The sequence below is a fragment of the Bombus fervidus genome, chromosome 6 (genome assembly GCF_041682495.2).
Source record: "Bombus fervidus isolate BK054 chromosome 6, iyBomFerv1, whole genome shotgun sequence".
NCBI classification, from domain to species: domain Eukaryota; kingdom Metazoa; phylum Arthropoda; class Insecta; order Hymenoptera; family Apidae; genus Bombus; species Bombus fervidus.
Genome location: NC_091522.1, coordinates 11969434 through 11995892, shown reverse-complemented (window position 1 = coordinate 11995892; position 26459 = coordinate 11969434). Strand labels below are relative to the sequence as shown.

General features: G+C 35.8%; 1 protein-coding gene across 2 annotated transcripts in view; it reads right to left on the bottom strand.

Annotated features, from left to right (window-relative positions):
* Positions 1-25956, bottom strand: part of Wb (wing blister) — a 197988-nt gene extending 172032 nt beyond the window's left edge. For both annotated transcript variants that reach the window (XM_072005748.1, XM_072005749.1), the window contains exon 1: positions 24933-25956. In XM_072005748.1, coding sequence (XP_071861849.1) covers positions 24933-25050 — 118 coding nt within the window. In that variant the 5' untranslated portion in view covers positions 25051-25956. The remainder of the gene's footprint in view (positions 1-24932) is intronic.
* Positions 25957-26459: the final 503 nt, after the last annotated feature.

Sequence of the window (26459 nt, the reverse complement as noted above, 5' to 3'; positions counted from 1 at the left end):
CAAAGAACAATACCAAAATTTATATTGCGTTGTATAAACTATAATTCGATTGTAATTTAATATATTCTATGGTAGAAGAGAGATTATTGCTCAATTTAGCGGAGGAAAAAAAAGTTTTTCTCTTTGACGAGTCCCCACCGTCAATTAATGCTCTTAATTGCGTGCTTAGTAGCAGTTTGTTCACTCTTAATTACCTCATCGACACCACAGTACACAGTTTCCCTTTGGACGAATCAAAGAATTATCCTGACAGATAATATTTATGCCGAACATGGGCAATAATTTTTCGTCGGTATTATTATTTTTACAAAACCAGCCACAGTTCACCAAGTCGAACGGGTAATTAATTATGCAGCAGGTACATTAATATTTCAAGTGTCGACTGCTTTAACTTGCGCGGCTTTTGCACGCGAACCTCTTGTCGAGCCGCGAGAATTGAAAAGCGACCGCGAAATTAACGCGATGCGGTGCTGTAATAAATTATTTTCTGATTGATAACTAATTAAATGATCTTACGAACTTCAAAGAAAATCTCCGGTAATGATTCTATCGGAATAATAAATAACGATTGCCGATCTTTGAATTAATTTGGAGGCTTTTCATTTAGAATCTTATTGAAATTAGATAGAGGTTCTTGCTTGAATTTTTGAAAATTTTCGAAATTAAAAAAATAGAGATATTTAACGATAATGTTACATCGAACTAATAAATACAATTTCTATGAAATTTTAATTATACTTTCATGTGTCTAGTCTAGAAATTTCATTGCTTAAATTCTGATTTTAATCTACGACTATCTGGAAAATTTTAAATACATCAAATTAAATTAATCAAAGTAAAGCGAAAAATAAATATTTAATTCTCTTCTTTTTTTTTCCAATATAGATTCCGATATTGTAAAGACAAATAAAATATATTTGTGGAGAAAATCCTGGGTTTCAGGTATATGTATTCCTAGTTTCACAAATTCTGTATTAGAAACATCGAAACGATGAACGTATCGTTAGAACGCTTATCTCGGGGACATAATTCACAGCAAAAAGCCAGCTTATCGTATTTATGGGCCATTTGTACGTCAAAGTTGCAAGAGGAGTTTCAAATTTCTCGTAGATAGAAATATGTCCCAACTTGACAGCTACCATGTGAAAGCAATACGTATTTTGAAAAGTAGCATTTCGGTGAAAAGACTGCGTGGCTTTCTTGTTTTATCTTTCTAGCTGAACAACGTATAGGAGATATTGGAACTAGGCGTAGAGCATTTACGTTATCCTTTATGTACTTCCTTTCTAAAACTTACTACGATTCCTTACTTATTTTTAAATTTTATTTCTCACCTTCATCCTATGTGAAATCCGGTCTACATGGGAATTGCAACATTTTTTAGGAGTTGCGCTCGTTACACACGCACGTGACAAATTGGCAAAAAAAAAAGACATATTGCACGATTCAATTTTTATTCTCAATGTGACGTTACGAATAGAATAAGAATAATTCTTGGACAATGTAGAATATTACATTCCTCAAAGTTTCTACATTACATTCTATTGATATGTTTTACTTTTGATATTATATTTAGTTACATTATTACATATTTGTAATGTCTGCTATTATATTTGATAAAATTATCCTCATAATTGTATATTTAAGATTTTATGTTGAAATGCTATCAGAGCTGTTCCAGAATTGATACTCCGTACACCTAACATTGAATCTCGACAAACTTGTAAATAAAGCGATTAAAACTAGTTACTGCTGGAACGTAACAACTTATTAAAGTTCCTGAGAACGTGGAAAGAGCAGATAAAAGGTTCTCGCGCACTTAAAAACTTACTCAACGACTTTACCGCAGTTGTCTTATAGTTTTTTTGATTTTATGTATCTCATCGTTTTTATGAAAGACGCGAGTTACGTAAAAAATTCATTTCACGACAGTTATTAACCTGGTTCGAATGTTTTCCAACGTTTCAGATTTGCTGTGTAAAGTATCGGTCAGGAATGCGATATGATTGCCGCTCATCGAACTTCTGCATCATTTTTGCGTGAAAGTACTCGCTTAAACCAGATTTACAAGTTCTCAACCACTTTGCATCAATCGTAAAATATTCCAAACATGAATTTTTTACATTACCAGCAATCGGATATTATGGATAAAAATCAGACACATATTGAGATTTAAGTAGGTACTTTCTGCTCTTTCACGTTCATTTACGTATTCCTTTGCATTCCATATTATGTCACGTATTAAACGGAATTTTAACGAATTTTCTTGAAAATAGAAATTATTTTTCGATATAATTAACAATTTCTATATTTTATAATAAATTCTACTATTGAAAGGGTAAGAAATTTAAATCATCTTCCTACATGTAGAAATTTCTTGTTCGTATTAAAATCAGTAATTTAAGAAAGTAACTATACTAAAAAAATAAGTTACTTTTTTAATATAACTAAGAAGCTAATTTTTTAACTCTACATAAAAATTATATTTTAGTTCATATCCTTCGTATTCATTGATATCTATATTCGTCATTAAGTTCTTATTTTTTTCACACGAGCAAATTGGACGCGCTTTACAAACGTTCACAATGCTTTAAATACTGCATTAAACACATGTCGATCCTTTTACGCTTGCAATAGGAGCAACGTAAGCAAAGTTGTAGCTAGCCTGTATAGCGAGATCTTATCGTAGCGATCACTTCGATCTTATTTACATTCGCTGACACGGCAGACTCTATTAATTAACACCGCTACCAGGAAATTACGAACAACTATTTTCATAAAAGAATATCGTATCTTTATGGATTGCTGGAATTTTTACACCGATGAACATCCGGTTTCAAGTTTATGAAATTAAATAAAGTCTGATAACTCTTCGAGGAGAGAAATTTGTACTTTTCAACTTAAAACAAATAATAGTTCATTTCCAGCAGCAGCAAATATTAATCAGATCGTAAGATATTTATGGAAGAAAGCAAATAAGTTGTGCCGATGCTTGTGTAATTATGAAACTATACTTTTCTCTGTGATTTCTATTAACCGAAGCTTGTATTTTCTCGATGGTATCTTAATGACGCCGCTCAAAGTATAACAAAACAATCTTATTTCTTCTCTTCTTAATTCAATTATTAAAAATAATATTTAAAAGAGCCTACTCAATTATAAATCGCAATCTTTTAAATTCGATTTTCAACACAGATCAATTACCTTTCTTTCCTTCCCATCTAAATCGTACCAGTTTCGTGCAAAACTAATAAAATTCATCGAGCAACGGTAGAGACTAATTGCAGTCGAATTTCGTTTCATCTCTGCTTGTTTAAGCACGAACTACGCGCCTTTAAATAGATCATCGACACTGAAGTTAGCAGTTCAAAAGACCCCAGCAGCGAACAAACAAACCTTCTCATTCCCTTAATCTTTCCGGCCACTCGATCAATTACACAAAGCTGCGTGTATTATAATCCAAACTTATAATTCATTGAAACGCGAGGCACATCGCCACGACAAGGTTTTCGCGCGCCGTCATCAACAAACCGAGCGTTCGTCATCAATCCTTCCAAACAATTTCATTAAACCGAGCAAGGAAACGCTGAAAAATTAAGTAGCCATAAATTAGTATCCACTTGGTGTAGGTTTACCGGTTCCGAGGCCAGTGTTAATTAATAATTGCCTGTCGTTTCCCGAAGCGGCAAAAGGAAGATCGACCGCTTTTTGTTTTCGCGTCGTCGACGATCCAGTCGGGGGAAGAAAAGAAGGGAATATCTTCGGTTCTCTGACCGTAGTTGGCATGTGGAAGAGAGGAACATGTTGCCTTAAAGAGCCTTGGCCTTAGCCTCGACTTTAGTTATCGTAGCCCTCGATGCGTTTCTGACCCAATACAAAAACCGACTATATGTTTTATCCGACTCACGACCGGCGAACCATACGAAGTAAAGAGCGCGTGCCGGCGCTAATAAGAGTACGCTATTAATTGCATTGCAGAAAGAAGAGGATAAACTGACGAAATTGCTATAAAGGGGAGAATGAGTCGGACGACTAACGTTGATCGAGCACTGAGGATACGATGTTACATGTACAGCTACAATTACGCGTGCAATTATTTGTTGATTGATGCGCTAGTTCGTGGCATCGCGTGGGAAGATGCATTACGCGTTTCTGAACGAAATGCTTTGTATGCGGGCTGATAACGAGTTAACATTTGGTTTGCATTTGTAATTTATACGTTTGGAGGATTTTCAGCAGATTCCTGGAATTATATGAAGACTCGTAGGGGAGTCATGAAACGACTAAAGTTGAAAGAACGAGGATAAGTAGTAAGCTGACTATAACGCTTGAGAATTAAAAAGAATTTATAAGATCAATGCGATTATTCATTTTGTTCATTCGTTAAGTATTTTAAAAGTATGTACTTTAAAGAAAGTTAAAACACAGGTAAGTTTATCAAAACTGATCTAATCTGCGCTAATTGAATAGTTCCTATCTTTTAAATGAACATTCTGTCTATTCTGTTCTCTGTTTTCATAGATCAAGCATTCAGTTCGTGAAAAGAATTTCGAACGTTATTGAACTTGATAAAGAATTTTGAAAAAACCTCGTGGACATTTGTTCGGACCGTACGCAGCTTTCAAACCCGGTACTTTCATGCAAATCACAGACACTCAGATGCCCTGAAAAACGCTTAAGAAGCGCAACGTTTAGCAGCAAGCACGCGAAAGACAGAAACGTTTGGTGAAAGAACAATTGTACCGCGTGGATCGCATTATTTATGAAGCAAGAAGAGAGTCGTCACCAAGCAACTAATAACGGCGCTTTGAACGAGCAACAGGCCGTATGATTTCTACGTGTGCTGTAAAATTAGGACCAGTTATCTTTCGCCGACGTTTCCGGTTCTCTCGCGAATGGCGCCTCAGGGAAGCGAGACGTCAAAAGAAGAAACTATGGGAGAAAAAAGAAAGAAAAGGGGGGAGAAAGGAGAGCGAGTAGGCGCCCGTGATCTTCAAGGTGCAATTTCGGATGAGTGGGCGTCAGTGAGGGCGACGAAGAAGAATAGAAATGAAAGAAGTTGAACGACCGGGCAATCGAACGTCCGAATGGACATTTTTATTCTGCTGCTCGCGTACCATCACCTCGATTCCTTCCAGTCACGCGAGAAGGTGTTACATTCCGAACTGACAGCCTTCACTTTCAGAGCTGCTCCTCCCTATCGACGTTCGACGATTTTTTAACTCGTTTAGGGTCGTGATCTTTGGTAGAACTCCAATTACCTAGAAATTCTGTTTGAGTTTCTATAAATATTAAAATATCTGTTCGTTGGAGATACTGTTTTATATTCGAAGCAGCTTTTTCTAAAGGGATTACAGTTGCGTTTCTTTCATATTTCGTTTTCCCTGTATAAGGAAAACCTGCAAGTAATACGTAAGTACATGTGTTATTGTTAAAGAGCTGGAGGACGCATGTCCTTGGCTTTCAATCTTCAGAAAATAAGTTGTAATGTACATGTTGGTATCATATATCGAGGATTGCGTCTAATTCGATCGAAATCATCGAGCATCCATCTTTTTAATATTTCTCTCTTTTCTCTTAGTTTAATAGAAAATGGTTCTTTATTTGAATTGTTTAGTAGTTATTTTTAGGTCTGTTGCTAATACGGCAAGAACAATATGATAATGATAAAGACGAATAGTTGGTACTACCATTAAGAAAAATAGTTCATGATTCTTTGATTCAAATGTTATTAATAGCAGTTACTTCGAATATTTTAAAAGGAAATCTTCGTACATCTTTCAATTTTTTCGCTTGCCTTTCGAAATTCAGTCGCTAAGGCTACGTGACCTTTAACAACGTTGTACGATGGATGATTTACCATATCGAGAGCATTCGTTAATGTCGTTTGAATTGCCACTAAACTAGTGGAAAAGGAGACGATAAGCCTCGTTAACAACATCAATTTTACACGTTTCTTCAAGGGAGAATCGTGTTATTCGCTATTCAGCGACGTGTCTATATCCTGTCGAGTATATCGTGACTGATGAATGTTAAAGTAGATTTATAGCAGACTATCTGCGTGACATTACACGTATACACCGTTTTACGAATGCTTGCTGACACGATGATGTTGTAATGTTTCCTTTGTGGCTTACCTTTACAGCAGAGACATGCTGGTGATTTTCGTGCACGATTAGGTTTAGACGACAGCATGCGATTTTAAAGTTGTAAGTACGGTTATGCAAGAGTTCAATTATTTCTAATAAACTACACAACATCTCTCGTCTTCTATGGAAACGTTATAACGTTTAAGCGGAGAATGTGGTGATCGGTGTAATTGAAGAACAAATACTCAAATTTAAATCTTGCCAGTTCGCTAGGAGGATGGTTGTATGTAGAAACGATTAGGAGGAGAAGTTTGAAGAGAATTAGGGCAAAGAAGCGGGGATATAAAGCAACAAGAAAGAGAAGCAGATATATTTAAGAAGGACAAATTGTGTAAAGAAAATCGGAGAAACAATAATGAAAAGGGAGGACTCGCCTGAATATTTAAGAAACAACGTATGAAAACATGAAAATGAGTTAAAACTGAGAGCGAGTTTTAGAATGGGCAATGAATCTAGGATATGTAGATATAGGGGAAGAATATACAGAAAGGAAACGCAGGTTACGTAGTGAGGAAGATGAATCTTTGGAACGCGTGATAGAAAGATGCAGAATGACGGGAGATAAAGATTTAGATTGGGTAGAAATAGTAAACGGAAGTGGACAAGTAAATTTGGCATACAAATAACGTAAACATCGAACAGATATATTGTATAACTACTGGTCAGACAATACTGTACTATCACACATAGAACTTGTGAGAAATTAAAAAACCATAATTTCGAAAAAGAAAAAGCAACGAAGACATTAATCATGAGAAGCCGCACGTATTTGAATTAAAAGTACCTTCGATATTAATATTCTTCGCTCAGAAAATCTACAAAATATTTATGAACTGCATGCCACACCTAATAAAATTTTACAAAGAGCTACCGAATCTCTCTACCGATTTCCATAATTCTTCCGAGAGAAACAACGTGCTTCTGAAGCACGTACAGGTCCTCGAAGGAGAATCTACCCCGTATTTTACATTCTAAACAATTTTGTCGTCGATATACCAAGGACGATAAGAGAGGAACGACGGCAAGGATGAGCTACTATCGTTAGGAGATCTTATCGTTAACAAAACGCCGTCCAGCTTTGTCGGAACGTACAAATTGTGCCACGGACGCGTAGCGGCATTCCGATGAAGCCCGATAACGATCGGCAACACGCAGGTAACAGGGCTGGTAATCTTCCTGGAGAATCGCGCGAGCGATATCCCTAAAAAGGATGCGCGCGAGGACGCGAGAACGCGTGCAGACCGCACGCATCTCGCATAAATCCAGACAGAAATTACCGACAATTGAGGTACTCGTCACTTCGTATCAGATGCTGCGTCGTGCATTTATAGTCGTTTCGAGAATAAAGCGATAGATAGATTTCCCTTATAAGCTAATTTATTGCTTTGCGCTGTTTTCGCTCGCGCTTCATTCACAGCGCTACTTTCCTACCTTCTTTTACCATTTCGTTTCTAATAAGCTTTATAATTTGAGAATTTCATGCTCGGATTAAACGTAGAATTCGAATATTCTCTATGTTATAACAATAAACTTTATCGACGGGTAAAAATCTCTCTTTCAGAATAAAATATTAGAATCATAGCAAGATAAAAATGATAAAAGTTCCATAAAATTTCACGCAAACGAGAGTACGATATGACAACAGTAAATATATAATATGTAATGTATAATAGTGTAGTACAAAGACAGACAAATTTTTGTCTCAGTTCACGAGTACAACTTTCGTATATTTTGAATTCGGATCATCAAAGAAGTTGGCGGTTTTGCATATTTGGCCGATGATGTTACTATTATCGAATCTCGATTTACGAATAGGCGCATAGAATAAGGGTGATAGTCTGGACAGTTAATTCTCGTTATGGCAAAGAAAGGTAATTTATAGAAATCGGAATAAGCGAATTTATTTAAGTAAAATTATTAAATAACCTTTTATAAACTATTATAATAATTTTTTAGAAATTAACATTTTATAAATTAAAATTCGATAGAATATTCTTCAGGCAATGAACGTGAATGCAATGGCATCGTGCGAGAAAGACGATCAGCATCTGGCAAGACTTCCTGTCTCGGTAAGATGCCTATTTACGAAGCGCGCCTCTACAAGTTTTACGGGCAAGGATTCCCCTTCATCGCTCGCCCACCTTCTACTTCCGGTAGATTCAAATAAAAAGCTGAGCGTGATTTCATCTCAAACGAACGGTCGCCCTATTTATTCGCAAGCCAAAGCCAAGGAAAGAAAAAACGAACGTTTTAGAATTTGCACCTACACATAATTTTTGCATAATGATTTATTTTCCTGTATGCGTGTGTGTTTTTGTTCTACTATTCTATCTACTATTACTACGTAAATTTATATCTACGAATTCCTGTTTGCATTTATTAGTTAGTATGTAGTTCAAGAACGTAAATCTTTAAAAATATGTGATTTTATTATTCTTTTATTAACTTTTACTTTTGGTCTCGCGGTATATAAATCGAATGAAACTTTGTCATACGTTAGAAAGTCGGTATATAAGCATGTAAATACAATAAATTCTATTAAGAAATACATCTGCTACGATTACGTGTTCTGATATGGCTAATTACGAGTTAAGATAAAATGAACGATACAGTTGTTTGAAAGCAATCAGTGACATCCTTTTTCAGCCTGATTAAAAAATGTTTCCACGCAGTGCTTATTTTCTATAATTTCAAATAATTTCCAAGTAATTTTTCTCTGAACTTGAGCGGAATCATTTGATAACGGTGTATCGAGAAGTGGAACGCTGGAAACCCAGAGAGGCTCGCAACACTTTATACGACGATATAAGCTAGCGACTCCGATATAACACTACTCGGCACGAGGATACACGTTGGAGGCATATCTCGTGTTAATTGCGCGGTACTCTCATGGTACACCTTGATGACACTCACAGGTAGTTGTCAGAAACGTGTTTCACTTCCGGGTTGCAGCGTCGTCTTTTTGTCCACCCTTTGAGACACTATCGTCTTGTATTGCAGCGTCATAAAGGAAATTCAAGCAGAAAAATAAACAGGATATGTTATCCTATTACACTCGACTTGCAATAAAATATGCGTCATAAGGAAACACAATTTACACTGTTAAACTAAATTTCAAAGTATTGGAATTCTTGGTGAAAAAAGAAAAAAACAAAGGAAAAGAAAAGGGAGAAATCTACACAACGCTTTTCCAGAAGCACTTAAATACTATCTCGAGTTGCCTGTCTGCTATTGGACCCATCCGATTCACCATGAACCGTTTTCAAGCTTCAAGTTTCAAGACAGATAAAGAGGAAGCGTGGAGAGAGCACTCGTGCTTTTGAAAAGACAACGACAACGGAACGAAGAGAAGCAGAGATAAGAGGAAGGTAGCTAAGAAATAAGTGTATACGGCACTGGGCTCATCGTGGATCGGTATAAATAGCTTCTACTTACGGGCCCGGATTTTGCCCGCTTAATGCGACATTGCAATCGGTGACAGTCGCCGGACGAAGCTGTCGGCTTCAAGCGCTATGAATCACGGCTATTACTATTCCGACTTTAAACCATAAATAATAACAGGCAAGCCACGGTTCTACCGCGTTTCGAGATGTCTCGATCACGGACTCCCTACCGGGAAACTAACTGCTTCTAATTTTCCACGAACGCATGCTGGCAAACGCGCTGGGTGTTTCTGCGTTAGGGAAGCTATTGCGGGACTTGAGGAAATTGCCTGCTTTTCAATGCGTTTCCACGGTAGATCGTGGGAGGAAATTGGCGTTGGCAAGGAAAAATTGCCAGATGAGGAAATTAATGTAGTAACTCAGGACGTAGATACTGATTGGAACTTTCAGAGATAGTTTTGGTATAAACTGTCGTAATTGCAACTCTAGATGTTTCCCCTGGAGAAATTTTCGTACATCGTTGGAATTAAAAATTTTGTGGAAGAATTTCAATGTTTCAACGAACTTCGAGATAGTCTGTGGCTAAAAAATTGTAAGTTAGGGAAATGAATGATTAAATACGTATAGATGGAATTTGAGAGTATCGGAAGGAAGATTTCAACACAAGAAATATAATATAATACTTATCCTGGCGTAATATATTTTTTTTTTTATGTTCCAAATTATTCCAACTACAATTAGACTGCGTTTAACAGAGCAAAAAGCCTATGAACGACTGCAGTTATTTTTAGACTGGAAATCTTAAGGGACAAAATGCAATCATCGCCTGACGGAGAGGTCTACAAAGGCCAGCATGAAAATTAATCTCAATTTCAAAGAAGGCAATCCGGCCACTCGAGCTCGATCTAACATAAATCTGACGTTTACAAATGACACTTTAATGATATCTCGACCACGATCAGGGTGGTAAGGTGTACAACGAATGTCATCCAGCGAATAAATCTTCATGGCGTAGAGTAGAACAATGAACGCTATCTAGACTCGCCGATCGATTTAGAATGGTAATTAGACTAATGCCGAGTTATTACGCTCTGCGCAAACGAAAATATTCATATTGTTCGAAAGACCGAACGATTAATGGTCTGGTGAAACTCGACACGACAGCCTCTGGATACGTGAAACGGGCAGCTAGACCTGGTCACAGAACACACGCGTAGGTATCACGATTTAGTAGGAGAGACGAGACAAAAATACCCGGTCTCGCGACGTTCCATATACAAAAGCGGAGGTGTGACGAATAAAGGCGTTAGGGGAAAAGATCGACAACTTGCCGGATGTTAGGGGCTGATCTTTTCTCTCTTCGTGTTGCCCTGCGATGCTGCTAACGATGCCGCGTGAAATAGACGGTTTAACAAAGTTTACGAGGCGAGCAGCGTGAAACGACGAGCGAAACGAACCGAGGAATATTCCGATTGATTCGTTCTGTGCCTCGTCCGTGATGATTCGGTTACGATATACCTACGTTTACTATCTTATGAGCGTACAAAATTTAACACGTTTCGAGAGTGTTGCAAATTGGGGAAACATTAAAGCGTTGAGATATGATTTACGTAAAAACGAGTACATGTACGGTATCATTAAAGCGAGCAGATGAATTTGAATAATATGAAGCGTCAAGAGATTAGGAAACGGTTATGAATAATGAAAAATATTAAAATATTAATATTAATTATTGACAATAAAAGGAGTTCTTTAATAAGAATAATTAAATTCGTTTAAACGAAACTATCGGTATACATCTCTTTAAAATTATATTTCTCTCTTTTCGAAATACATTGTAATGTGCGAACTATCTTTTTTTATACCGAATTCATTTGTTATACTTCTGAAATAGCAGTCAGTCAAGAAATAACCAAAATTACATGCGCGTTTTGAGGATTGCTTATCTTTCAACGAACAATGAAAGTGCGGGATGAAATCCATTAGTCAAGTGCATTGTGAATCGAGAAAAATGAAGATGTTATAGCCACATCAGCAAACAGGGATTATAGTGCCATGAACTGTGCCAGAGGGTAGCAAATCTCATAAATCATTTAGGCTCCGACGTAACGAAATAGCATGAAGATCAGGTTAAACTTACAGTAATTGATAACGAAGAGAAATCTGTGCTTCAAATTTGATCCTCACGAGAGGTCTGAATAATTGTTAGAAAAGATTCCATTTGTAAACGTTACGTCTATCTTTAAAAACAATTATATTAATTATAGAATATTAAATGAATAATTAAATTGTTTAAAGAAACATTTTAATTTCTCTAATACTAAAGAATTTTAATAATTTCATTGTTAATAAATATATCAAAGGAAAACAAAATTAAACGAACATTAAACTTTCTTAAATTTATATAGACAATCTTTTGCTTACTCAAATTAATTATTCGTTCCACTGAGACTAATAACTATTAAATAATACATTATATATTCAATATTTCGATATGGATAACCTTTTTTCTTCTACGACAATTTTTCCATTTATGAATAACGAGAACAGAAAGGATATAGTTTTCATCGCCTGTCATCTACAATTCTCGCTAACTAAGAAAACCGGTTGATTAATACAGGAATGGGACATTTAATCAAAACAACACGATGGGATATCGATATCACTGTAAGATTTGTTTATAACATCCGTTTCGTGTGAAATTATTAATATTCACGTGTACTTACATATAAAGTACATAATAGATATTTCAATTTTTCTTCTACTTCTGCATGCACGTAAATATAATTAAAATATGCATGTTCCGCCTCATATCATAAAAATGTTAACATGCAACACGGAATTTTGCATGTTGCACAGCTCCTGTAATCGACGAGCCTAAGCATATCTAATCCTATTTAAGCATATCGCGCACTATTATATAATAGTATACTTTCTCTTTTTACCGCATTACCCTAACCATGCATTGTATTTGCACTTTTCTAGATATTTTTATTTGATGATGGTATCTCTAAAATGCTTAATACGCTATATTTTACGTAACGTTATTTTTGTATATTTTAAGCAATTATTGTAAAGAATAGAAGAATATTCAGTCTCGTTAGACAAGAATAGTATCTGAGATTTTTCTTTCACAAATTAGAAATTATCAAAATTAATAAAGTAAAATATTCGCCACAAAATGTCAAATAATTAAAGAAAAATTTAAATTACGGCACTTTATATTGAAATGTCAGAATCGCCTATCACAATTTAATTGAAAAGTAAAAATTTATGTTAATCGATATTACATATCCAAATAACATGAAATGCGAGTGCAAGGGTCAACAGAGCGTCTGATAACCTTTGAACTAGAAAGAACTGTAATATTCTCTTTATTTTAACTATTGCTTTTTTCAAGCTATCGCTTCATACATGATCAAGTATGTCATATTTCTTTTTAATCCTTTATTTTATAGATTGTCTTTTGTAATTAATGTTTCACCCCTCGTAAATAACTCTTAATGAATTTAATTAATGAAACAGATTAAAGGAGTATAGAACGTAGAGAAAAGACATACAACATTAAAATTGAAACGTATATTATTTTGCCACAAAATAACCGATAAAATGGTGGTAAAGATTTATTACGGAAAATTATAATAAGTGGAATGAAATATTTCATCCAAATATAAAAGTCTCATTTACTAAAATATTACTTATAAATAAAAGTATTTTACTACACGAGTATGTATATATGTAAAAAAGTATTTAAATAAATTATTCAGAGAAAGGGTTAATTTTAACGAAAACGATCCTTTCTTCTATTACTGACGTTCAATTATAAATTTATAATAAAAGATCTTTGTTCAACTAAAAGTCAGAAACAAGACGAATTTAATTACAATTTAAGTAGAATAAAAATCCAAGTTATCCAAGTTATCGAATCTTAAGAAGAATATGTAATTAAAAATTTTTTAAATCATATCTCAGAAGCTTTATAACTTTGTGATAACTGATTCTGTAAAAAATCCACAAGAAATTATATTTAACATTCACTGATTATACCAAGCAACAACTCAAATAAGAAATGTAAATGTACGAACATTCATTTCTTGCGAATGCATATCACGTTTCTTGGCTGTACAATAAAGGCTGAGCAAGAACAAAAGGAAATGAAATAATCGAGACAATCACTGTTGCCGACCCTTCTGTGCTCTCATATTTTACTAAATTCACACTGCAGGTGCTATTAAATTCTTTCATTCCCTTAATTTTTCTTAATTTCGTTTTTAATTGAGTTTCCTTATTTACTTAAGATCATGTATCTTATAATATTCCGAAGAATTAAATAAGAATGGGTTCACTGATTAAATATTTTAAATCGAACGAACTGAATTCTTTTCGTGTCGAATAATCAAATTGAATCGAAAATCCGCGTGCGTTTAATTCAGGAATATTTAAATTGGTAAAAGGGTCACGTTTGAGCAAGGAACTATACGATCTTGGTTGAACATTCATTTTATCATAAGCGTGGGCGTGCCCTTGCTATGCTCATAATAAACGTGATTCCATAGTCGACTGCATCGAAAAGCAATTTCATCGAACCTTGTCCGTGAAACTGGTTCTTTTCATCAAACAATTACGTCGGAAATGGGAATTTTATGGTAGAGCTGGAATATAAAACATTTCTCTCTTATTTCACTGCGAGTATGTATTCCTAAAATAACAATAACATTCTTTAAAAAAAAAAGTCGTTTTTCAATCGCAAAATGTGATTTCAATTTTCAATTTGATATTTTTGATAACACCCGAATGTCAAAAAATAAAAAAGTTCTTAATATTTCCTTTTCTATTTCAAATACACATTTTATGTAAGTAATCGTAAATTTTTTAAATGCGTGGATTTTTTAATTTTTTACTATCAATATATTCATATCATCGTATTATTTACATTATCAATATAAGCTTACGAACTGTCAGTATATTTTTTTCAAAGAATTTAGAGTGATCTTTTACGTACAGTTCTTCAAGTTAATTTTCTTAAAAAACGAAGTTTACTCTTTGTCAACTGCAATAGGGTGCGTGTAGGTAAGTACATTGTATACTTAGGATACGGTGGCATGTTCTGTAAGTTTACAATTCCCAACTTGCGCAGTCGATGGATTTCTGTTTAGAAATATCTCGTGCATGCTGCATTCCCTTTAAAATTTGACGTCTGTTTAAATATTTAGACGAAGCTATAAACTTGTAGTTGAATTAAACGAAAAACCCAAAATTTGTATTTCATAATATTTATAAATGTATGAAATTCTTCTATATTCATAGTATTTCTATTTCTACAAGGTCATTCTAAATCTTTCACAAAAATAATTGTAAATAGCCCACAAATTTCTATTCATAAAATATTTTCATATTTTTGATAATCAAATATCCATCCATTAATTTCAAGTTAAATCACACGAATAATAATATTCCAATTAACAAAAATCTGTATTTATACATGTTGCTTTAAATAACCACCAGATACATACAATTATAAACGCTCAACAGAATACGATCATGAGTATACTACCTGCAGTGATTATTCTAAAAAATAATTCTCAGGTATCATATTTCACGCTGGAAGAATTTGTTTGAGCAAACTGAAATGCCTTCGCAGCATTTTTTTAAATATTTCATCGTTCCGCATAAAGAACGTAAGATTGCAGGTATAGCGTATCTACCATAGAGGCAACCGCGTGCAAATAATGATCAAAGAACAGTTGCGTGTACAGCGGTGGCAAAGTTGCTGCTGTATAAACAGCACTGCTGCAGGATATGGCAGTTTGCGCAAATACTAAGTTCCAAACTACACGCTTTCTATAGTTTCGAACACAATAAAAAGACACAGCACAGTCATCGAAGTTACATTAAAACTTTGACTCTGGTATAGTATCTGAACCGTAAAATACTCGGCTAGAAGCATACTTTTTTAGGGGTTTCTGAACTCGTTGAGCCGAAAATAAGGATCGTTTTTCACGCAAATAAGGTGTAAAAAAATTCGGTCATCCTGTTGACGTGTAACGTTTTCCTGGATTTTGACGATACCTTCTTTAAAATTTGGTAACTCTTAACCTATTGCCGTGGTTTACTGTATATGCATTTCAATTTGGTTTGGGTTATTTACTATTCGTTAGGCCATGATCGTACAGAAAGCGGTAAAATTGGCATTTGGAGCATTGGCAATGACTGTGCCGCCACTTGTTTTACATTTCTACTGTTAACATCTTTGTCGGTCAAATGCAAAATCCTTCATTTCCATGGAAAATGGTCTTTACCTTTTTTCCAAGCGTTCACGTGCAATTATTTTTAATCGATATCGCTTCCCGCTTTTTTATGTCTATTGATCTATCTGAAACGCCAACTTCATGATCGATTGGCGACATTAATCTCGCAAGGGAAACAGTGACCACCGACGATGCTAGACCGTATGTGGCTCGAATCACTGTCCTTAACCTCAGCTGGAAAGTTCTTCCGCACGCGGCGCGCTCTCCAGATTTGACACCGACAGACTATCACTTATTCAGTTCGATACAGCATTTTCGAAACGTTGGAGAAATCCAAAAATGTGGCAGTGTAATTTCCTTTTACAAAATGGAGGAAAATATTTCGTTTAATTAATCTATAATGCATATACGTATCACGTATAAATAAAAGAGAATTGAAAAAGAAAGAATCTTTTGCATATCTGATAGTTCCTGTACCGTGTTCAATTTTCTTCCAAATACGTACACGCTTGCTGGACGACAAATAAATCTAGGAAGAGTGAACACGTTTTGACGAATCTTCCCACAGAAGGCGAATTCGATTTGATCGGGATGTCCGTGGTTCTAAGAGGGCAAAGTTCAAGGCGATCGCCCTTGTCACGGTCAAGCCTGGCATTCCCTTAAATACACCAAGAAAGGGCACGAGGCAGAGTTTCTCCCTGAACCCTCCAGCACGCCGGGCACGTACATACACGTCGGCAGTGTTACTTTGCATGCCCCGCGCGACGGCATTTAAACAGGAACAAAACGAGAGCGATATACGCAAGACGAGAATGAAATTATTTCGAGCGACCAGCGGTGATTTGCTTGCTCGCGACCCGGCAAAAACGCTGGATACGCGAGTGCCGGTGCTTTACGCGGAATATTTTAATCACCGTTAGATATGGCGCTCATAATTTCTCGCTCCTTTTTCCCACAACCGCACACGATAATACAAGCGAACCGAGACGCTGGTAATCTTCTGAGATATACTTCTAAGCCGCCCGTTTAGCGAACCAGGATCACCAAGATAGATTTCTATGAACATTTTATCTTATTTCTGCCTAGAAGCTGTTTGACCGCAAATAAGAGGCCGACTAGGAATAAGCGAACACTGAAGTGATAAATTGTGTTCTACGGAGTAGATCTTTCGTTGAAATAATAATAGAGACGAAGATGAATTTAGTAGGACCTCTTTTAAAAAGTTTGTATGATAGTTGTGACATTGACGAGAAGTAGAAAAAGAAATGGAAATAGATAAACATGGCCGAGAATCATTTTTATTACAAACTCTTCGATCGTAACAGTTAATGTTTAAGAAAAATTCTTCTTTATCATGTATTCGTGTATTAACTACAAGCAATGTTCTTTTGACCGAAAGAAAGAAACCTTCCGCAAAAAATTATGTTACAAGTGGCTAGAACATTAGAATTATCTCTTATTAAAATTGCACCTTATACAATTTTTTAATCGACGATCTCATTATGATTGTTACAACGAATATTCAAAAAAGTCACGATACTTCTTCTCATCGAACGTTTATGTACCACACGATGAACCTTGCCACAAACTGAATTCTGTAGAGAAGTACTTGCGCACACTTCCTGAACTGCGTACTCTCAATGTATTAGATATCATATTCGAAGATTCTTTCGCTACTATCGCAATTGCGAGCAGAACATATCTATCAGAATTATTTTTCTTCCCCTTCTAAACGACCAGTTAAACAATCTGACAGCAAAGAGAACATTTTGCAACAAGTATATGCACACTGAACCAAGCTTCCATTCGATCTTTATCCCCTTATTAGCTCGTTTATTCACATCCCACCAATACTTTGGTATTTATCAAACCACCAAGCTTTTCACGGGACGCACGCCTATCAGAGATCATATTCATCGTCAAATGAAATTAAAGCATCGCGATTGAGCAGCCAGTGCGAGGAATAACAATTAACTAACGCCGAATGGGCGCGAGAATCAATATCAAGAGATATGAGCGAATTTATAGCACGAGTCAGTAGAATAGCGCCGTTTGTACGGACATAGTTGAAACGAAAAACTCGCGGCTCCAGCCCATGTCTCGGTTAGCGATCGGGACGTGTATATACCAAGTGTATTGCACGATATCTAAACGGGCAGTCGGTGTTCTCGCAGAGGGATCATTAATTTAATTAGTTTCGGCGAAAGGGCGAATTTAATCGTTCGCTCCGGCGAATCGACGTAAACGCCCGGTTGTTCGCGAAACAGCGCCGTTTCAGATGAGGAGAGACCGTATCCTGTTGTAAAACTGTTATCGTACCGCGCGTTTAAAGACGAACCAATGATTTCACTCGAGTTTAAAATTCGTTCCAATCCATTCTCTGTTAGCCACGCTTCCAATGGCTTGCATGCCTCATTCACTGTATTTCAACCGTTATTTATGTCAGGGAAAGTGTATTTCGCGGATTTATGAATACGTATATGTATGATACTATCGTTCATAGGTATCCAGACTGTCGACACATTGATAGATTTATAGTAGCGATATGTGAGTTTTATCAAAGAGTACAAATTAGCAATTAGAAGGTACACAACCTCATTATAAAACGTATTGTAGTAAATTACCTCGTTAGGAAACATAGCAATAATATATGTTACTGTTTAAATGACGAATGAGTTTCATTTACTATATATTTTATCGTTTCTGTGGTAAACTGAAATCATACGTTAAACATACTTCTAAAGTAATAATCGAGTAATATAGGAAACGATTAACTGTAAATTATTTCTTCTTGCCGGTAAGTCGGCGAATTAAATAATTAAGAATGTTGTTAAAATGGCTCCAAAGTATCATAAAAATGCGAGTTTAATATTATAGGTGTAATTTACATACTGGTCGTATTAATTCAAGCAAAATACGTATCGAGAAATTTCAATTATCATTTTACGATGTTTGAGTAACGCACGGAAGATAATTAGACTTCGAATCAAAAAGGAGAAAATTACGAGCTTCCTTATAAGCATCGTAATGACAACGTTATACAATGCAAGGGTAATAAAACGACGAAAACCGCAATGATATACGATGCAACGCCGCGCAATTAACCCACATCCATCCATAAGTGCATTAGATACTATGTTCACATTAAACCGCAATTAAGTGTTTAATCGAGAAGAAATTACTGAAAGTCCCAAATTTTCCACCATCAAATACATTCGTAACTTTTTACATTATTAATGTAGATTTATATACAGCAGAGTCTCTTATTCGAATTTCCTAATATCCAAACGTTCTATCATCCGAACATAATACTTGCCAGTAATGGGTGCTTTTTTCGTCTCCAATATGTACATATTTTATCAATGTTCGAATATAACGTAAACTTTCCTTTATTCGATCGAGCGAATTCTCGAATAAGAATTTAGTATGAAACTAATAGCGTTCTAACTATGGAAACAAGGTATGACAAAATTACAAAACTCGAAAGTGTGTGAGTGTGACAGAACTAGCAAAAATTCACTGTGTTGGGAAAGGTACGATCACAGACATTACAAAGAGAAAAAATGATATTAAAAATTATCTAACTCGCGTAGATTCCTCAGATGCTGGCAGCGGTAGAAAAACTTTAAATACACTGACCTAATGAAATGATTGCATTGCGAAAAGGACGATAATAACGACGATTGTGCACAAAAATGGAAACGAAAGCGACAATGAATAAGTGTCTTCTTATGCCGAAGTATTCGTGGCATTTGAAGATCTTCGATAGTTTGAACTACAAAAAGAACGTAACTCTATACAGTTACTCATTTTGAAGAAATTGTGCGGCAGGAAACAGGTTATGGAATGCATAAATATTTAAGCAAACTATCAATTATGCTCAATCTGTACTTGAACAAATAAAATTTCATACCAGAGATGTGATTGTTCTATTATTCCAAAAATTCTATCATTCGAACAATTTTGTGTTCCTGTTAGCTCGGATAATGCAGACTCTAATGCAGCGTAATTAATTACGAGAGCTTATAAATCAATAGTCTTGTTCTCAATGATAAGGACAGCTTGATAACTTACAAGTTACTGTTACAGTTCTAACGACCGAAGTACTCGTTCAAATATATCGAATACGATAAACTCGATGGTCATTAAACTATTAACCAAACGTAAAATATGCAAAATTGTATTACAAACTTAAAAAAACATAGTAAATCTTCTAAGCGTTTGTATTACAGGAATATCGAATAACATTGATGTTTTACAGCCACAACAACAATTACCTCGTTTCATTATTTCATTAATCTCATCGCATTTTATGTATATCTCTCAATCATCTTACTTGCAATAAAGAATCTCGTTTCCTGGACAGCTTGCACCTCGGCAATCGTCTGTCGCGTGAATAATAATAGTAATAATAGTAATGATAATAATAGCTTGGAAGATATGCAGTTACGGTTTTACGTCGGCTATTGCATAGACATTAATATCGGGTGTAAAGAGAAACGATCAGCCCGATTAGAGAAACAGGAAGCGATACATGGGCGGGCCGACGAGTGCCAGCTCGATCTTTCGATATCTTGAAGATTCGATCGCGGCGGCGGCGGCGGCAGCTGCTTGCCAGAGCAACCGCTATCTGTGTGTATACGATCGATCGATCCCGCTTGACTAACCCTCCGTGAACGTTAATTATCGCGTGTTACTCTTATTTATCGTTTCACGAGGCAATGATAGTTACGCGGTTGCGTCTGATCCGCTAAAAGTGCCACTCTAGAGCACATTTTTCGGGAAACCATGAGAAAAGAAGATGATTACGAGAACGTAGTGATGCTGATGAACAGTTCGTTTGTTATATCTCGAAGTTTGATATTATCTTCTTTTTTATTTCGTATTTGGTAGTTTTTAGACTTTTGACTATTATTTTAATAATAAGAGGAAATTATTAGAACTGGGTGATCGCAATAGTAAATAGCAGAGGATTTTTATAGGATACATGAACATTTGATGAACGTATATGATCATTTTTGTAGTATAAAAAGGGCTATATACAGGCTAACAAAAGTAATGATATTATGCATTCAGTTCGTATTTCACGTGTTCATCGATGGGAGGATTGGAAGTTGATTAGGATCGCTGTATAGGAAACTTTATGAACGTCAAATGGCTAATTATTGAACGTTATTCGTATTTATTGCTTTTCGAAGTAGCGCGATAATTGCCAGTTTGCATCCGAGCTATTAAAACTGCAACTTTCGATCAAGTTTTTCGAGAGATGAAAAGAAAGTAGTTCCAAGAAGAACAAATTTTATTACGGTAGTTTCTTGATAATTGCAACACACGTAGTTTTAATTCTACAACATTTCTATTAAAATTACCTCTTACGTGCTTTTATACGTGTCGAATTAATAATTGTAACAATGATTAATAATTAATAATTTCCTAATGCATTCCAATGAATATGTAAAATACTACAATATTATCGAAAATAATATTTAAACAATGAGGTTTGATATAAATTTCTTACAAATGTTTAATACACGATATTTTTGGAAAGAATTTCTACGCTCACAAAAGTATTTAAATAATCGATTATCCGCTATATTAATCAACCTCGATGTGTATTCGGCGAGACGATCTTTATTACTCATTATACTTATGCTTATCATTACTATTTTTCTTACTGGTAATAAATATATTATAATCCCTATACACATTTCCAAATTTGTCTCAAATTGTACCAATATAAATATTATAGTCATTGAAGTAATTATCAAATTTGACATTTTTTATATTTTCCATATTCTTTACATATTTCGTGATAAGCCGCGCAGTATATACACAAAACGGTTTTATATATTAACTAAATATTTATCATGACTCAGTGTACGTCCAAGTTCACGATCAAGGTGTCCAACATGTCCATTTTACCAGTCTCGTATCACCGAGCATCGGTGTGAAAAATAATCGATAACCTTCGTCTTCGATCGCGTTAGATATCGCGCAAAGGATGCGCTCGCGCTCCACCCTATACCGATTCGATGTAGTTGCTGCTAAATATAAAGCAAAGAGGCGGGAGGCACGGAATGTCCTGACACTTAATATTCTTGGAGCAGACGCGTGTTTTACGAGGTCGCAGTCGTTGTGATTCGTCTAAATTTTCACCCATATTTTAAAAGACCACACCGCGAGCATTCGTCCACAAATTTTTAGAACGAGTTTGAGTTAAGTACACGCGCAGTCTCAGAATTTCTATGAATTGACTATTGATTTTTACATATTTTTTGCTTTATATTAAACTGCGAAATTATCATCACTGAGATGCGAATGGCGTTAAAATTTGGCGATCAATCGACGTAATTTCGAAGAGTATGTTTAACGTTCTCAGTATCCTTTCTCGTACCAGATATACTTTTCCAAATAAAGTGTACGCGAACATGAAATATTTTTCATGCTACACAAAAATACCAATCTACATGCTTCGCTGCTGACATAGTTCTTTCAATCTTTGAAGAATTTATGATAATAATCGGCATACCAACTTGCTTGATTTGTAATGCAAAATATAGGTATTCGTATTGGATACTGCAAAATGATTTAATCGATAGTTTGCTTCTTTCTTTATATAACATGGTTGAAATGGTTAAAAATTCTTCGTCCAAATCGAGTTTCTAATAATTCATCGACTACGAATCTAATAAATTTCTATAAAACTGCCAATGTGCAACTTTCTTCCTCACTCGAGTCCTTAATTGCCTCATGTTTTTAACCTAAGAGAAGCCTGTACACCTTGAAAACTGGGCCGTTAAAAAGGAGCTACAGGGGAGCTCTAGTTCAAACAAGGCAGATGTTGGTACAGACGAGACGTTGAAGGCTTCAATTAAAGGCGGGAGGTTAGAAGCTGCGGAAGTTATTACGGATATTACGCAGAAACCATTCGGTGGATGTTTAGAAGATTAAAGGTACAAGGTTTCACGGAATTGATTACCGTAGGATATGGCTATAGTGTGAGATGAAAAAGGAAACGGCCTATTAGAAAAGCCAGAAATATTGTCTATATACCTTCAAATGGAGGAAATTAAAAATTTTTTGTATCTACCTATCCATATATATATATATATATATATATATATATATATATATATATAAATAAATTGTAAAATTACGTAATGTAGCTTATAACGCATAAGATCATACCTATTTCAAAATATAAAATAAACAAAACTCCATCGTTACGATACTACCTATCCTTTCGCCTACGACATTTGAAAAATACGAAAACATACGTTTAAAATGGAATTTACGCAGAAATTGCAGCAGGATGAAATAAAAGCCTACACGCGTGCGCGCTTCGGAAAAAAGCCCGTAAAACTGTCACAATAACTGTAAAAAATTATTCGCGTAACGAGGCGCACGCTTGAGCTGGAAGGAACGGGCGCAAATACGTTTCGAAGGAATGATTTTGTACCGCGGCAATAAAAAGCTTCTACCTTGATCTCGTCGAGTGCCGTTGCACTCGCCTGTCTACATAACATCTGAGACATTACGGATAAACGGCGATTCATGTGCATTATGCTTAGCGTGTTGTGCAAATCTACGTTATGCAAATAACGCTGTATCACGTCACTGGTCTAAATCGTAATCTGTCAAAAATGTATTAAATCGAGTAATGAGTTCGTTCACCTCTTTCGCCTGTTATAAATCGCTACCTGGCAACAACAGTAACGACTAAAAAGAAGTTTCAAATTTGCTTTTATCGGATAGAAGGTCTACGTTGTGTTTCTATCTTTATCACGTAAAACGGTAGGTATATTTATAATTCTATCAATTTGGCGTCAGACAGCAAAATTATTATTTATACCGTGGCCTTAGTTTAACAATACTGACTTATCAATTGTTTCGTGATGCTACGAATGGAAGGATTGTACTGTACTACTTTCTTAAACAGTGACTCACGAAGATTTCTTCGTAAATTTTACGGAGCATCTCCTCTCAAATTCACATTTTTTCAAGCTGTGTCACTATCGATACCAAAATAGCGACATAGATTTTTTAGGAGTGGGAGGAAAGTGTTACTTATGGCATTTATAATAGACAAACCTGTTCGAAAGTCAGATATCGAAAATAATTCGTAGAATTCAATTTCTCTACGTTCGAGCAATATAAGGTTATAAGAGGAGAGAGAGAGAGAAAGAGAGAGAGAGAGAGAGAGAGAGAAGAAATGATATATAATGTTTAAAGCCGAATTTGATCTGTTTCACTTTGGAGCAACACAGAGGGTAAACACTGTTTATCATCTTCGTGTTCTATCATCCTTCGTGTTCAGTGAAAACAAAGTGAAACAGCGTGAAGCTTAAATTTCGCGCGGATTGATCGAGAATTCGCTAAAAAAATTCCCTAATTCGTAAAAAATTCCTAAAAATGTCTAACGTGAAGTAAGAGGAAAAGAACTGTAATCATTCATTGCTACGCGGAAAAGTTCGTGACACTGGTGATGAATTGTATTAAAAAATGAAGCGGTTATTATGCGGGAATCGGAACAATGTCATCGTTATCGAAAGTAATATGACTAATAAAAAGAAACGGCAATGAAGTATTATTTCTATCTTTTTGTTGCTTATGTATAACGCACGTGACGATGTTGATATAAGATCCGTAAGACGAAATTGCAGAATACTTTGCGATATTTAATGAATGCTTGGTGGCAATTTATAATGCAATTTCAGACTATTATTGTCATTGAATGGGAAGATAACTAGACATAAATATGCAAGGAGTTATTATAGCGAAATAATATACACATGTACCCAATATAGTCTATTTAATGCAGTTATCGATTGCTAGTTTTTTAATCAAAATGATAAACTGTGATCAAGTACAACATTTACTTTTGTAAATAAGTAAAATATAGAAGAAATATAGAAAACATAAATTACAATGACAATAATGTTCGATTCGTATGTTATTAAATACGAAAGAAATCATAATACATAATATACTCTAAAAACTTACCATCCATCATATAAATAATTCTGGACGGTATACATCTGTATCCTGAGAAAAAACTTTAGCTATGTCGTCAGCGCTCTGTTTACCCAGTTCCAGTAAAGTAAAAAAGGAGAGAAAAAAAAATACTGAGAAAAACAAACAAAAGGACTCACCATGCCTCGTGTTGTGTCTAAATCCACGAGCAGCATGCGCGGCATTCAGGTTCCACAGGAGCAACAAGAGGAAGAGGCTTCGTAACATTAAAGAAGAGCGGAGCATTCGAACAGCCATGATTCACGAGAATATTCGCAATTCGCGATATCGTCGAACAAAGGCGACCATTCACGCACACGCGGTTCGTAAATCAAAGGGGAAGCAGCAAAATTCTTAACTAGTCTTCGGCACTGAACGAATCGTGGGACGATTTCACGCCGATCACAACGCTCGACATTCGTTGGTGAACCGCCACGGTTCGCTCGTGGTTCGCACTTTTATCCTGGTGTCTTCTGTTTCCATGGACGCCGCGGATATCATTTCGAATCGCGCGTGTCGGCCACTCGCGAGCTCCAATCGTTCGAATCGACGTTCATTTTTCCCGCCGTTTGCCGCGCGAAACGTAACCAAAAAATTCGACCGCGATTATACACCGCGAGGGAAACGTCGCGAACACGCACACCGAATATAGTCGATCGATAGATTCGATTATTCGATTATCGAAACACGCCGGGCGCTCAAACGGAACCGATTCGCGCGTCGGAAAATGAAACGAACGTATCGAACGAAATCGAGAAACACAACCACGTTCACCCTTTATCGAACTGACACATCGTACGCGAGACTTTCAACGACCGTCGAAATATCAGATTCGTTTGCGATTTTTCCACGTGTCAACGTTCACTTGTTGCACTGTCGCAAGATAAAGTCCTTTCGCGCTCTCTCTCTCTCTCTTTCTCTTTCTATCTCACTCCCGCCAATTTCTATGTTGTACCGGTCGCTCGTAAACAAAGACGCCTCGCTGCGTTAGTATCACTTCCGTCGTTTTCTTCGTATTTGTTCTCTGCGTGGTTGTCCACGTTTTACACACGCACATTCACCTACGTATGTACGAAAACAGGTCCCTTTCGAGTGACGGTCGTGACGATAAAACCGTTCCAAAAGGAAACCAGGACGCCCGACGAGAAACACGAACGGTGTGAGCGCCGCGAGCGAACTGAACCGAAGTGTCGAGCCACCACCGAGTACGACTCTTCACCCACCCCCCACCCCTCTCCATTCACCCTCCACACTTTTAGCGGTTACGCCACCCTAAGTTTTGACAGATAGAAGGACTATCTGATACGTATTGTTTGTAGTAATTTCCATGAATGTCCTCTACTCGTTATGCCAAGCAAGTCAGAAGTTTCACAGATGTTAGATTTTTATGATGGACGTGAAAACGTTGCGACGTTCGTCTCTGACCATTCGCATTTTAACATCCTTATTCGTATTATTTTCCTCTGGGCGACTTTATAAATGTAATATAATTTTTTTAATTCTTTACTAGTATGTTTATGGAGATTATAAAACATTAATTTATATTAATGTAAAGTAAAGTTTAATTTGCGATGTTAATTACGTATTATACGTATTTTAATCGTTCAGTTTATTATAGTATTTTGTTTATCAACGTATTGTCGATACTAGCTTCTCCAAAACAGTGT